The sequence below is a fragment of the Chlamydotis macqueenii genome, chromosome 21 (assembly GCF_036417535.1).
Source record: "Chlamydotis macqueenii isolate bChlMac1 chromosome 21, bChlMac1.mat, whole genome shotgun sequence".
Lineage (NCBI taxonomy): Eukaryota > Metazoa > Chordata > Aves > Otidiformes > Otididae > Chlamydotis > Chlamydotis macqueenii.
The window spans coordinates 8,807,867-8,820,969 of record NC_141576.1 but is presented as its reverse complement, the minus strand read 5'-3'; the positions used below and the strand labels follow the sequence as shown (position 1 = coordinate 8,820,969).

Genomic DNA, 13,103 nt, shown 5'->3' with positions numbered 1-13,103 from the left:
GGTCCCTGCTTGCTCGGCTTCCCCCAGCCCCAGAGCTGGCGGTGCTCTGCTCCTACAACAACCGGTTGACGAACGGGAGTGCACCCACGGGTGGGATGCGGTTGTCTGAGGGCAGATTTTGAGAGCTCTCTCTTGCTTTTTCAGATTGTTTTCCTCCGTCCAGCTGTGAAGTGCCCGGGGCCATTAGGTTTCGCTCCCTCCGCCTTCTGACACTGCTGGCTGCGCGTCCTCTGGCTGCGTCAGCTCTAAGCTGTCCATCCCTTGCACTGCAGACCTCCTGCTGCTTACAGCGAGCTGTCAGTCATGCTCTTCATTTCTGTCACGCGTCAAAAATGATCTCTTTGTTTTTCAGGTTCCTGGGGCGTTGCTTTAACCTGCGCTGGCAGTACTGACAGACTTGCTCCCGCGCCGCAGGACCCAGCGGTTGGCCGGTGGTGTTCCTGTGCAGCACCCAAAGTGGGAGCTGCGGTAAAGCACCAGGTTTGCTGCCTTCCAGCTTTGTGTGAGGTTAGAAATGATGTCCCCGTCTTCCCTGGGGACAGATGGCTTGGGAGGACCCTTGTGACTCTTCTGGTTTGGGGGTGCAGGGGTTTTGCAGCCCGCTGAGGCTACGAAAGCCCTACTGCAAGTCTCTTCCGCGCCTTTCCGTTGCAGGGACTGTCCGTAGCCCTGCGGCAGTGTCCGCTCGGCGCAGGGGCTCAGTCTGCTGCCTTTTTTGGGGTCACAAAGCCCGTATCGGGGAGCTTTCTGCCCAGCTTCCCTGCGCTGCGATGGTTTCTGTGCGCTAACCTTTGGGTGGGAAGGGAATAAGGGCAAAAACTAAGCAGTCAGCAACTGGAAGGGTTGGTGGTGGTTGGGGATTCTGGTTTCTTTTTGTAATGGTTTGCAAGTGGAGGATGAAACTTGGGATACGGAATTCCCTTTTTGACTCCAAAACCCCGCTTTGCAGATAGACCACCTTCATGAGACCGACCCCCCTCCCTGTGCCCAACGTGCCTGGCTACAGCGTTCCTCCGCTGAAAACCCCACAAGGAGATTAAAAAACGCTCCAGGCTACTCGCTTTACCCCGATTTTAAATGCAAACCTCGGGCTGCCAACTTTCTGAGCGCCGGGGCGGTTTCCAGCAGAGCTGGAGCCTGAGCAGTCGGGGCCACCAGCCACACGGAGTCAGTGTTGCTCTGTGCAGAAAAGGCTTTCCCCTAAATTCCTCCACGGCAGCAGCTGCGCTCCTTGCCCTCAGCGTCCCAACAGCTTCCCCAGGGGACCTGGGCACGTCTTTTCTCAAAGCAACACTTTCCTGGTGTTTATTTTAATGAAATCTGACTGGAAGTGGGGAAAAAAAACCCTCCTCTGTGAGTGTCTTCTGCAGCACCCTGGCTTTTTCTGCAGCAATTGGTGCTCCACCTCGCGTGGACTCTGCACTCAGAGCCTTAAAGCAATCGCGGCAATGTCCCAGTATAGGCGACGGAGCTTTAGTGGGACCAGACTGGAGGGGAAGAGTGTCCCGCAGCGGGGCCGGTGGTGGGAGGTGCTGCTGCCCATCACACGCGGGAGTCCATGGCGTACATCTTGCTGGTGGCTGTTCGGCCCCGGGGCTGGGGAAGCCTCTGGGGTTGCCAGCGGCTGCTGGGCTCTGCCGGGAAAGAGGGGGTTTTGTCACGGCTGGCAGTAGCAGGGGGGCTCGGGGAGGTGCCGCAGCACAGGGACATGGCGGGAGAAATGAACCCGGCCGCCCGGCGCTGTGGGGTTGACTTCCGCCCCGTCAGACCAGGCACGTGGGCCAGAGGTGATGTCTGGTGAGGCGTCGCTTGCCCTGCGTCCCTGATGGTGGGACGGTGTCGTGGTTCTGTTAGTGAGAGGGGGCCCCTCTCACTAACAAAACCACGACAGACGGCTGGATTTTCATCAGCGCGTCCCTGCGGCCGCTGGCGCAGGCTTTGGTCGCCGGCTCCAGCACGGCCGCTGCTTTGGGTCAATGTCAACACACCGTCACCAGGACGGGGGGGGTCTCACGGATGTGGACAGAGCATTTCTGCACCCCCTCCGTGCCCCTGTGCGGCGTTTGCTCAGCCCAGTCCTGCCTGGCGTCTCCCAGCCTCCCCCGCCAAGGTGCACAGGCCGCACGCGAAGGGTTCCCCTTGATTTGGCTGGACCCTGCGGGAAGCGCCTGTGCCCTCCGAGCTGCTCCTTCACCCCACGAGCATCCCTGCAAGGCGGAACGCTGCCGGGGGCGGGGCGGGACAGGGCGGACTGACCTGCGCAGGCGTAGAGGCAGCAGGTCAGCAGGACGCACGCCGCGAAGCAGCCCGTCGAGCCGGCCATCCCCAGCCAGCACGACCACCCGAAGTCGTAGTGGACGCCCAGGAATATGTTGCGCGACACCAGCATGGCCCTCTCCACGTAGACATCCACCGCGTACCACACGGAGCCCACAAGCCCCAGGATGCCTAGGAGGAACGGGGCTGGTTGAGAGGGAACCCTACAATCCCCCGCGTGCTCCCCGACACCCCTCTGAGGGGGGCATCCCCTCCCCACGAGCTCCGTCTGCCCCCGAGCGCTCCCAGCCACGCACTCCCGATGCCGAGGATGACTCCGGCCCCGTGGCACATCTTCAGTTTGATGTGGGGATCTTCCTTGAGGAACTTGATGCAGTCCAGCCCAAGGAGCAAGGTGGCCAAAGCCAGGCCAGCCAGGAGGTCAGCTGTGATCAGCAGGGTCCGCGTCACCACGATCTTCACTGCACAGGGATGGAAAAAAAAAAAAGAAAAGCGAAGGGAGCTGAGGAATGGTCAGGGGAACTGGTCTCCCCGCTCCAGATTGCTGCCTGTGTCCCTGCTAGAGTCACCCTGCTCACCAGTGGGCACGTCCGTAGGAGATGTCTCCACTGGGACCCGCCAACCCCATGTGCTGTAGGCGAGGTGCTCACCAGGCTCATCAGAAGCCTTGCAAGACTCGATAAGCCCATTGTTGGACCAGCTCCAGAAGCCACACCACTTCAGGTGCGCCTGGAAGGGGCTCACCTACTCCAGACCTTCTTGCCCAGGCTTGGACAGAAGATGCTGCTGTCCAAACTGTCTGCTTTTTTCCCCTCTAAGTGGTGATCTGAACGGCGAATGTTGGCACGCTGGTGAAAAATTACGAGAGCTGGCGTGTGTCACGTCACCAGCGTGATGAGACTCCTCCCTGCAGAGCTTTTCCCCCGGAGCGGCACAGCAGCCCCGCTTGGTCCGTGCCGATTTCGTGTTCCCTTCTCCGCTGCCCACATCTGTGCTGCCCCGTGCCATCACCCTATACAAATCTTCTTCCACCCAGGGCCTGATGTGCCCCGTGCAGGCCAGGAGAAGTCTCAAGATCATGATTTGACTCTCCGTGAGCTGAGGATACAAGTAAGTCCTTGGCCAGCGGGAATGGCCCTCACCCCCACAGGCAACATCAGTGGAGCTGGCAATGCCGCTGAGTCAGGAGGGCAGGAGCCGGGCTCCGTGTGCCAAAACACCGTTGTTGTGAGGTGGCACGGCTTCACGGCCTCTCTGCTGCTTGGTGACCCTATGGCAGATCTGGCCGAGCCACGGCTGGCTGTCCAGGCCATGCTGATGGGGCAGGAGGCCAAGAGAAGCCCTGGGCCTGCTGTTGAAGGTCGGCCCTTTGCAGCGAGGATTGTCTCAAAAAGGGAAGAGGAAAACTCAGCTGTGAACTTAAAAAATGCCTCCAGGCCATGCCAGCTTACCTGGATGGTCAGCCAAAATGGAGTCATACTGGTCACAGGTCCTGACCCCGTCCTGCATGTTGGTGACACACTCCCGCCAAAGCCCTCGGCATTTGTGACTTACCTGGAAGCAGGAGAAAGACACTCAAACGGGAATCACCCCGGCTCCCCAGGGATATCGCAGCCCAGCGCGGCAGATCTCCAGGCTCTCGCCACCACAGCTGGACGTGTCCTGTGCTCTCTGTCTCCTCTTTCTCCTCCAGCGTCTCTCTCTCTCTCTAACCCTCCAACTCGTGCAGAAAGCAGTGAGTTTGTCCCACTGGGTCCGTTTTCCAAGCCCTTGGAGGCATAGTGCATGGATATCAAGGCACCCACCTTGCTCCCAGCTGCTAACCTTGACCGTGGTTGCTCTGCTAACCTTGACCGTGGTTGCTCTGCTAACCCTGAAGACAGTTGCTGTGCTCACCTCCAAGCTGTCGTCAGCGTTCACCATCCAGCAGTCGGTGCACGTGGCGAGGAGCAGGAAGAGGGTTGAGAGGAGAGCAAGACCGAAGGCCATCATCTGCAAGGCTGCACTCATGGGGTCACCTGCAAGGGCACAGAGACATCTGCCACCTCTGCTCTGGTCATTTCCCAGGTACCTGATCCACCAAGGACAAAGTGCCACCTCAGCCAGGGCATCCTCCAGATCCCTGTGGGTCATCTGGGGCCCATCTCGTGGTCCTCAGTGCTGCCAAAATGCTCTCATACCCTCAGCTGAGGTTGGGCCACCAGCTTTGCCTGTAGGCAGGGCCTTCAGAGATACCTTCATTTTGCCGTGGAGACATCCATCCGGGGTGGCACTCTGGACGTTCTTTCTCCCAAACAGGCCATCTGAAGTTGCCCACTTGCCCGTTGGGAGAGCTGCTGGGAAACGTTGTCCATCAACTGTTGTCACAGCCTTTGACCTGAGCGTGCGCCTCCCGGTACCCCGACGGTTTCTTGGTGCCTCCATCCCCGCACCCACGTGTTTCAGTGGGAAGAGCACCTGCCTTTGTCTTGTTTGGGTTTGTTTTTGTTTTGTTTTTTTTTTAAAGAAAAGCAATTACGGGTTGAAACATCCAGGCTGGAGCACGAGCAAGCGTCCCGTGTGGGGATGGCCTAATCTCAAGCGGCAAGCCCGAAGAACGCGTTTCCCGTGATGGAGGTGGACGAGGGCTGCTGGGGCTTGATGTGGGTGCCCTCGAGTGGCGCCGGGGCTTTCCAAAAACCAGAGCGGGTGGGACCGGACGTCTGTTTTCCCCCCTTCCCAGAGACGGAGGGGCTTTGCAGGGAGGGGAGCGATGGCCGAGGTACGGAGCGCGGGACATGGTGTCCTCGCAGCCTGGCCGCGAGTCTCGCCTTGCCGTGCGTTGCGACTCGCGTTGCTGAAGGCGGCGAGCGCTGCAGCAGCCCGTTGGGCGGGGGGTTCCCGTCAGTGGGTTCATTAATGAGTCGGGGTGTGTCTCTGAGCTGCGTGGGCTAATTATCGCAGGGTGGTGACTCCACCGCGGCAAGGTTTGTGGGCGCGGCACGGGCTCCCCGGCGGGATGGGAACGAGGGGCGCCATCCCCGCAGCCGGTGCGCGGCCCCTCAACGACAGCCTCGCTGGGGGCATCGCTGGGGGTGGGGGTGCCCTCACCCCGTCGCTGAGCGTTTCCGTCAGCGTCACTGAGCGGGAGTGCTGCGAACAGGCAGCTTCTCGGACGCCGCCGGACAATTTGATTGTTGTTTTTTTTTTAAATTTCCCAGGCTCCCTTCTGACCTAACTCACCACGTTTCTTTACCTGGACTCTGGGTGGGCTGGAGCTGTTTGAGTGGTGTGAGGGAGAGGAAGAGGAAGAGGAGGAAGGGAAGGAAGAGGAGGAAGGGAAGGAAGAGGAGGAAGGGAAGGAAGAGGAGGAAGGGAAGGAAGAGGAGGAAGGGAAGGAAGAGGAGGAAGGGAAGGAAGAGGAGGAAGGGAAGGAAGAGGAGGAAGGGAAGGAAGAGGAGGAAGGGAAGGAAGAGGGAAGGGAAGGGAAAAGGGGAAGGGAAGGGAAGGGAAAAGGGGAAGGGAAGGGAAGGGAAAAGGGGAAGGGAAGGGAAAAGCGGAAGGGAAGGGAAGGGAAAAGCGGAAGGGAAGGGAAGGGAAAAGCGGAAGGGAAAGGAGAAAAGAGAAAAGAACCCATACCCTCACCTAAACCGGCTCTGGATCCTGTCGGCAGTTACAAGGGGCCGGGGGGGGCATTACCTTCACCGCAGGCTCATCCTCGCTGCGGCGGGCTGGTGGTGAAAGCTCGTCGTTGCTGGGGATGTGGCTCTCCAGGGCTTCCCAGCACTGACGGGATTTGATCCTCACCCACCTGATGGCATCTGGGAAACGCAACGCCGGCCGGAGCCTGCGCTGGGCTTTTTAAGGGATTTTTTTTTCCACGGCCGTGTCAGGTGGGCTGTGTGCTCCACGGCGTGATGGGCATCCCTGCGGTTAAAACGGTCACAGGCTGGAACTGCAGCCTTCCTCCCCCAAAAAACACCACGTGGGAAAACCTGTGGGAACCCGCTGGGAACACTCCCCAGGTGGGGAACTCTGTGTCCCGGGCGAACATCCCACATGTTTTAATTAGACCTTTTAATTACTGCCTGGGAGCGAGTGGACGGAGAGACGTCGGGTCCCCAGGAGTGGTGCGAAAGAGTCGGAAGGGTGGAGGTGGCCAGGGAAAGAAAGAAGCTAAAATGCAAGGAGGATAATTAAAACGCTTTGTCCAGGCATGCCGCCAATAATTAAGTCTAATTTTTTTTTTTTAGGGTTTTTTTGTTGTTGTTGTTGGTTGGGTTTTTTTTTTTCTGATTAAGCGGAAGCCCAGTGATGGCCACTGCGGTGGTTATGGCTCAGATAACGTGCGTGGTGACAAAAATGTGACCCTGCAGAGTGGTGCCCCAGCTGCCTGGCACTCGGAGCTGCCCTAAAACCTGCGGGTTTGTTCCCTGATCCCCTGCTATTGGACGGGGGGGGCAGTGGGGGGGAATTCCTTTTTCTCTCACTTTCCCGCAGAGCGTCGCGGTGCGGCATCCTCTGAGCATCCCCGGGGCCAGCTGTGCCCCGCGGCACTCGGACATCGCCACACCCGTGTCCCCTCGACCCGTGGAAGATACGAAGAATTTCCATTTCGTGGGTTCTATTTGAGATGCACTTGGGTTTTTAGGTTTGGCTTGGTTTTTTGGTTTGTTTGGGTTTTTTTTTTTCTTCCCTCTAGATAATCCTCGGCAGCACTGAACTCGGGGGATTTTTGGCAACGCGCTGGGGTCCTGGCAAATCCTCGAGCTTCGGCCCCGCAGAGGCGCCCGGCTGCTGGCCATCCGCGATTGCTGGCGGCTGTATTTTTGGATTATCCCGTTTTCCCAGGCTTTCGGCGCACGGCGGGTCCAACGCTTGCGCGCGCAGCGATGAATTCGCGCTGAAAACCCCTGGGAGGGTTTGTGCGCCTTTGTTTTCTGACGTTTGCATCTCAAGGATTTGCGGCGCTTGGGCGTCCACGACAGACGTCAAATTTCGGTGTGGCCCCAAGCAATGCAGAACTGCGGCTGCGTGCCCTGGCGACACCTATAAAATAGGTTTATTTTTATTTTCTGCTTGTCTAACCAGTGAATTTATTCTATATCAAACGAATCCGCCCTGTTGATTCCCAACTGAAACCTTCTGGGGGTTGAACAGACGCAAGCAGAGGAGCGGATCTGTCAGTGGGTGAGTGATTAATAACCAGTTTCCCTGGTTAATGAAGGTGAAAAATCAGATCTTGTGTCCCCCTAGGTTTGCCAAACCTGTGTGTTTAAAAAAAAAATGGTGCTGACAGGAGACCCAAATCTTTGTGTTTCAACACACATTGTGCAGGGGAACCTGCAGTGGCTGGAAGGGGAAAAAAAAAAAAAAAAAAAAGAAATAAAGATGTTTTCTTTGATGGGACCCTCCCATAGAGGTGGAGAGGACTCTGCAGATGCTGTGGGGCAGCCCAAGGAATAAAAATGAAAAAAAAGTTATAAAAATGAGGAAAAATTAATAAAAACATCATTGAATAGCAACAGTCATGGCCCAGAGGCGCGAGAAAAGCCCCCATGCGTGCGGCCCGGCTGCGGGCCCCGGCCAAGGGCAGGGCGGCCGCAGAAACATCTTCTTCCTCCTCATCCCGCTTTTATTAGAGAAAAGGAGTGTGCTGCGAGGAAAACCCCGTCTTTGAGCCCAGACAGAGGCAGATCCCACGTACCACCGTGAGCCCGGCCTCCCGTTCCCGTATTTTATCCCGCTTCGCCCTGGACGAAACACGCGAGGGCTTGTCCGGAGCACGGCGGGGCCTTTGTACCCCCGAAAGGTGCTGTCGCCGCTCAGCTGTTGTCCCACCCCCCTTGCCTCTTCCGTGTCCTTCCAGCCGGGGTGTCCGTCCCCAGGGAGTTCCGAATTCACGGAAAACGGGAGAAAATAGGGGAGAGCCCGGCTTCGAGGGTCTGCAAGAACGGCAACAAGAGGAGGATGCTGGCAGAATTTCAGCTTTGGGAAGAGCCCTGCGGAGGGAACCCAGCACAAAAGTTGGGTTTCCCATGGGTTTAGCTTTAAATTAAGGAATTTTTAAGGCTGCATCGCCTCCTTCGAGAGCCACCCGTGGCAAAAGACTCAAAATATTTGGCTTAGCACCTGTCCAGGGGGGCAAAAACCCATTCAGCCCGTGCCCGGAGCAGGCCGCAGCCGCCGCTTCGGCCCCACAACGGAGTCACTGCAGCGGCCCGGCCCAGGTTTGGAAGTGGGGGGAGAACAACGAGGCGGTTTGAGAAAGATGCCCATGGTCAGAAATATTTTAATACCACTGCGTCACAATTTTTTAGTACAAAGAATCAGGAAAAAAAAAAAAAAAAGCATTTAAAAATCCCAACTGGTCCCCTCCCCATAGAAAAGTTAATTTTTTATCAAAAGAATAAAGCCATTCTTCCACACAATGCTGTGCTCTGGATATAAAAATGCCTTTTTGATTGATTTTTTTGTTTTTTTTTTTTTTTAAAGCACGAGTTTCCTGTTCAATCCTCCCTGCAGTGGCTTTTGGTGGGTGTTTTTGGAGGGGAACCCCGGAAGCTGGGTCCCACCAGCCAGGCACCTGACGGGTGAAGGCAGACTATGAGCACTGCTCTCCCCTGATGGGTGAAGAAGAGATTTTTACAGGGGGTCTGCGATTTAAAAAGAGAAAGAGGGGTGTTAGTCTGGTGTGAGAGAGAAGTCAACCCCCTCCCCAGGGAAAAACAGCACCGCTTCCCCTCCAGCGCGGACCAGGACCCAAAGCAGCGCACGGACGTGAAATAAAACAAGAGGGAAATGAAATAAAGTGGAGGAAAATGAAATAAAATAGAGAAAAACAAAATAGAGCAAAATAAAACAAACCAGAGCAAAAGAAAATAAAATAGAGTAAAAGAAAAATGTTAAAAAATCACCTACTTCAGCGAATTGGGATTGAAAAAAATAAAATAATAATAAAAAGTATAGAATCAGGCTCTCCGGATCACGTCCACGGTTTTTCGTGCAGATTAGCTGGCACAGCCCCTGCAGCACGGGTGGACAGACGGAGATACGGGGCGGTTTGGGGGGGTTTACGGATGGAACCGGCGCTGCGGTGTTAGTAGCGGCCGAGGCGAGGCACAGGGAGGCGATTAGCACGTCGGCGTGCGAAGGCTTCAGCGCCCGCTCCAGGGGATCCTGTGAGGGGGGAGAGGGACTCGGACACAGCAGGGAGGCATCAAAATTCACGGGTCTGTCCAGCTGCTACCCGCCGTAGCCGCGCTGGGCAGCGAAAGTAAAAACAAACCACTGCTTTGTGTTCAAAGCCCCCTCTTCTTGCCTGCTTTAATTTCCCCCACGCCATTTATTCTCCTGCTTAACAAGGCCACATACTTGCGCCTGGTGAGAAACAAGCCCAGGGCAGATTTTAGCTGGCAGAGTGCAGCTGGAGCACCAGCAACTGGGCTCAAATCAAGAATTAATAACAATTTTTTTAAAAAATGTTGCTTTTGGGTAGCAACGAGGGCGGGGGAATGCTTGCACCACAAAAGCGTCCCTGTGCCAAAAGCGGGGCTCGTGGATGCTCATGCCCCGGGCTGGGCTGGAGGTGGGCAGCAGCGTCGCCCCAGGGAAACCAAGCGCCGGCTCCGCTCCCCGAAAAGAGGATGCAGAGTGGGGCGTGGGGGATTGCAGCACAAAGCACTTCTGTGCCGCACAGCCCCCCGCGGGAGCGGCATCGCGCCCTCGTGCCCTCGCGCCCCGCAGCGTCTGCGTGACGGACAGACGGACGCAGAGCAGCCGCCTACGGCCCTGGCCGCCCCCGGGGTGCCAACCCGCCCAGCAACGATGGATACGGGAGCTACGACTCCCCAAAAATCCCCAAACCCCCTGATTTTAGAGGATAGCGCTGCAAACGGCGCTGAAACCTGGACGATAAGGAGGAGAAAGATCTCATGGGGCATCCACGCAGGGTGGGATGGGGCATCCACGCAAGGTGGGAGCGCCGGGGTCTCGCCTGTTTTTGGGAGGGGAGGGAGGCACTGGGCGGCAGGAGGGCAGAGGTAGGGGGTCAGACGTACTCCCGAGGCGTCGAAGGCTGCGACTGGCGGTAGTACTGCTGTCCCCGCCGCTCCTTAGCGGGGCAGGAGCAGCAGAGGAGGGAGCCCCCCAGCACGGTGAGGCTGGCGGCCCCCCAGCCGACGAAGAGAGCCGAGCCGAATTCGTACCTGCGGTGAGAAACAGCGGGAGCATTGGGCAGAGGGGTAGAAAAGGCAGACGTGCAAATTCGAGATGGGCACAAGGATGCTCGAAGCCCCGACGAGGCTACGGGCGACGTTGAGGAAGATGTGGGGTCGTCTTCTCTCTGGCCACCCCCATCTCGCGCCTTGGCCGGACCCATGCCTTAATCCGCCCTCGGGCCGGAACTCCCAGTGAGCGCTCGTACTCTGTCCCGGCGCAAAGTCGTCGGTGGTACCGACCGCAACTCAAGCACCGGGGAGATCCTCCGTCACATCTGCCTACCGCCCCCGCGCGTCGCCCAAAACCAGCAAGGGAAGGTCCCACGGGAAGCGCAGGGATGCCGGGATTTGGATAAGGAGCATCCCCGAGCTGGACCCTTACCTGGCGTTGACGGGGACGGCGCTCTCTCTGAAGAACTCGTAGGTCACCTGCGTGGCGTACAAGGACACGGCGGCCAACGTGCACAGACCTGGCCGTCGGACATCGGCGACACCCAGCCCGTCACCAAACCAGCTCCTCACCCTTTCTCCCATCAAACGGCTTTTCAAAAGCGTTTGAGGTTTCCTGCATCGCAGAGGGGTGAGGGGCCGGAGCGGCCTTACCGGAGAGGATGAAGAGGACACCACCAGCAACAGCGATGCGGCTCTTGGTCACGGGATCCTCTTCGCCGACTTTGGTGCATTTCATGCCCACCACGCTCACAACGATGCCGAAGAAGCCCAAGAGGAGAGAGATGACCATGAGAGCCCGGGAGGTCTGGATGTGAACTGCGAGGGAAGGGACGGAAAAAACGCTCGCCAGCGTGCTCGCCTTCGGCCACAGCCGGCCTCTCTCTCTCTCTCTCTGAAAAGCAAGGTCACCTCGTCCCACGACAGGATGGACCTGTCCTTAACGCTGTCCCTGCGGCGCGGCTCCCGTGTCGCCTGTTCCCCGCCCGGCTGGTGGGGAGCACTCAGCCCAACGCCAGGATGTCCCAACGCGGCACCGCAGTCCCCGCATGCCGGGGCGAGGGGTGACGCGCAGCCCCCGGGGGCTGCCATGTCCCCATGGGGCTGGGGAGGGGTGCGGGGGTGTCCCAGATACCCGAAGGGGCTCAGACCCATGGGCACAAGAGGGGCCCAGACCCAGGGAGGTTCAGGGGACGAGAGGGCCCCCCCGTGCTGGAGTGCAAGAAGGGCTCAGACCACGGCGGGGGTCAGGGGGGTGCGGATCCACGGGGCACTCAGACATGGTGGGGGGTCAAAGCCATAAGTGGGGCTCAGACCCACAGCGGGGGGGGGGGGGGCTCAGACTCATATGGGGGGGGGTCAAAACCATAGAGGGGGATCTGACCCATATGGGAGGGGGTGAAAACCATAGAGGGGGGCTCAGAAACATATCGGGGGGGGTCAAACCCATAAGAGGGGCTCAGAGCCATAAGGATTAGGGGTCAAACCCATAAAGGGAGCTCAGATCCGCACGGGGAGGGTGTCAAACCCATACGGGGGGGGGGGGGTCGAATCCACAAGAGGGGCTCAGAGCCATATGGGGGGGGTCGAATCCACAAGAGGGGCTCAGAGCCATATGGGGGGGGTCAAATCCACAAGAGGGGCTCAGAGCCATATGGGGGGGGGTCAAATCCACAAAAGGGGCTCAGAGCCATATGGGGGGGGGTCAAATCCACAAAAGGGGCTCAGAGCCATATGGGGGGGGGTCAAATCCACAAGAGGGGCTCAGAGCCATATGGGGGGGGTCGAATCCACAAAAGGGGCTCAGAGCCATATGGGGGGGGGTCGAATCCACAAGAGAGGCTCAGAGCCAGGGGGAGGGGGGTGTCAAACCCGCAGAGGGGCCCGCCCCCACACCCCCTTCGCCCCGGTACCCACCGTCGAGGGAGAGCAGCGAGTCGTGGAGGCGGCACTGCACCTGCCCGGTGCTCTGCGCCGCGCAGCTCATCCACAGCCCCTCGTGCAGCCCCACGGCCGTGATGATGGCGTCCCCCGCGTACGAGCTCTGCCTCCACTGCGGCAGCGCGGCCGCCGCCAGCGCCGCCGCCCACCCGCCCAGCGCCGCCAGGTACCCGGCCAGCTCCCGCGCCCCGCCGCCCATCGCCGCCGCTGCCCGCCGCCGGACCGGCCGGGCCACGCCCCCTCCGCGGCCAGGCCACGCCCCCGCCCCAGGCCACGCCCCCGCCCCGGGAGATGGAAGGGGGGGGGAGGCGGGAAGGAGCCGCGGGGGGGGGGGGGGGAGGTGGAAGGGCTTGGGGGGGTGGAGAACGGGGCTCGGGAGGGGGAATTTGGGGCTGGGGGGGAGATTTGGGGCTTGGGAGGTGGGAGTGGATTTAGGGACTGGAGGGGAAAATTGTCGGGGGGCGTGGGGATTGGGTCCTGGGGGAGATTTGGGGCCTAAGGGGGGGGATATGGGGTCCTGGGGGGGGGGGGGGGGGAGATTTGGGGCCTGGAGGTGGTGATTTGGGCTTGGGGGAAGATGGAGGGACTGGAGGAGAAAACTGGGGTCCTGGAGGGGCTGCGGGCATTGGGTCCTCGGGGGGGGGAGTTGGGGCCTGGGGGGGGGGATTTGGGGCTTGGGGGAGGATTTTGGGTAACTGGAAGGGAAAATTGGGGTCCGGGGGGGTGGGGATTTGGGGC

At 59.1% G+C, this 13,103-nt stretch overlaps 2 protein-coding genes across 3 annotated transcripts; both read right to left on the bottom strand.

Annotated features, from left to right (window-relative positions):
* Nucleotides 1-1,542: 1,542 nt before the first annotated feature.
* On the bottom strand, nucleotides 1,543-4,287 carry LOC104473070 (claudin-16). The gene is made up of 5 exons (XM_086764361.1): nucleotides 4,174-4,287; nucleotides 3,729-3,831; nucleotides 2,574-2,738; nucleotides 2,257-2,448; nucleotides 1,543-1,634 (listed from the first exon to the last, which is right to left on the bottom strand). Exons 1-5 carry the CDS (start codon nucleotides 4,285-4,287, stop codon nucleotides 1,543-1,545), a joined length of 666 nt encoding a protein of 221 aa, XP_086620487.1.
* A 4,247-nt stretch (nucleotides 4,288-8,534) lies between these two features.
* CLDN19 (claudin 19) lies at nucleotides 8,535-12,564 on the bottom strand. 2 transcript variants are annotated; one of them, XM_086764359.1, is made up of 5 exons: nucleotides 12,342-12,564; nucleotides 11,079-11,243; nucleotides 10,858-10,945; nucleotides 10,317-10,463; nucleotides 8,535-8,912 (listed from the first exon to the last, which is right to left on the bottom strand). In XM_086764359.1, exons 1-5 carry the CDS (start codon nucleotides 12,562-12,564, stop codon nucleotides 8,861-8,863), a joined length of 675 nt encoding a protein of 224 aa, XP_086620485.1. In that variant the 3' UTR covers nucleotides 8,535-8,860. The 2 variants fall into 2 exon arrangements, with proteins under 2 accessions (XP_086620485.1, XP_086620486.1); XM_086764360.1 differs by having other exon boundaries at nucleotides 8,535-10,463.
* Nucleotides 12,565-13,103: the final 539 nt, after the last annotated feature.

Excerpts from the sequence above, each read along its gene's own strand:
- LOC104473070 (XM_086764361.1), bottom strand. The coding sequence starts at position 4,287 with ATGAGTGCAGCCTTGCAGATGATGGCCTTCGGTCTTGCTCTCCTCTCA. Across the intron at positions 2,739-3,728 it reads CATTTTGGCTGACCATCCAG|TGAAGATCGTGGTGACGCGG; the intron begins GTAAGCTGGCAT and ends ATCCCTGTGCAG. Across the intron at positions 2,449-2,573 it reads AGTCATCCTCGGCATCGGGA|GCATCCTGGGGCTTGTGGGC; the intron begins GTGCGTGGCTGG and ends CGTTCCTCCTAG.
- CLDN19 (XM_086764359.1), bottom strand. The coding sequence starts at position 12,564 with ATGGGCGGCGGGGCGCGGGAGCTGGCCGGGTACCTGGCGGCGCTGGGC. Across the intron at positions 10,946-11,078 it reads TGTCCTCTTCATCCTCTCCG|GTCTGTGCACGTTGGCCGCC; the intron begins GTAAGGCCGCTC and ends TCCGACGGCCAG. Across the intron at positions 10,464-10,857 it reads GCCGTCCCCGTCAACGCCAG|GTACGAATTCGGCTCGGCTC; the intron begins GTAAGGGTCCAG and ends TTCTCACCGCAG.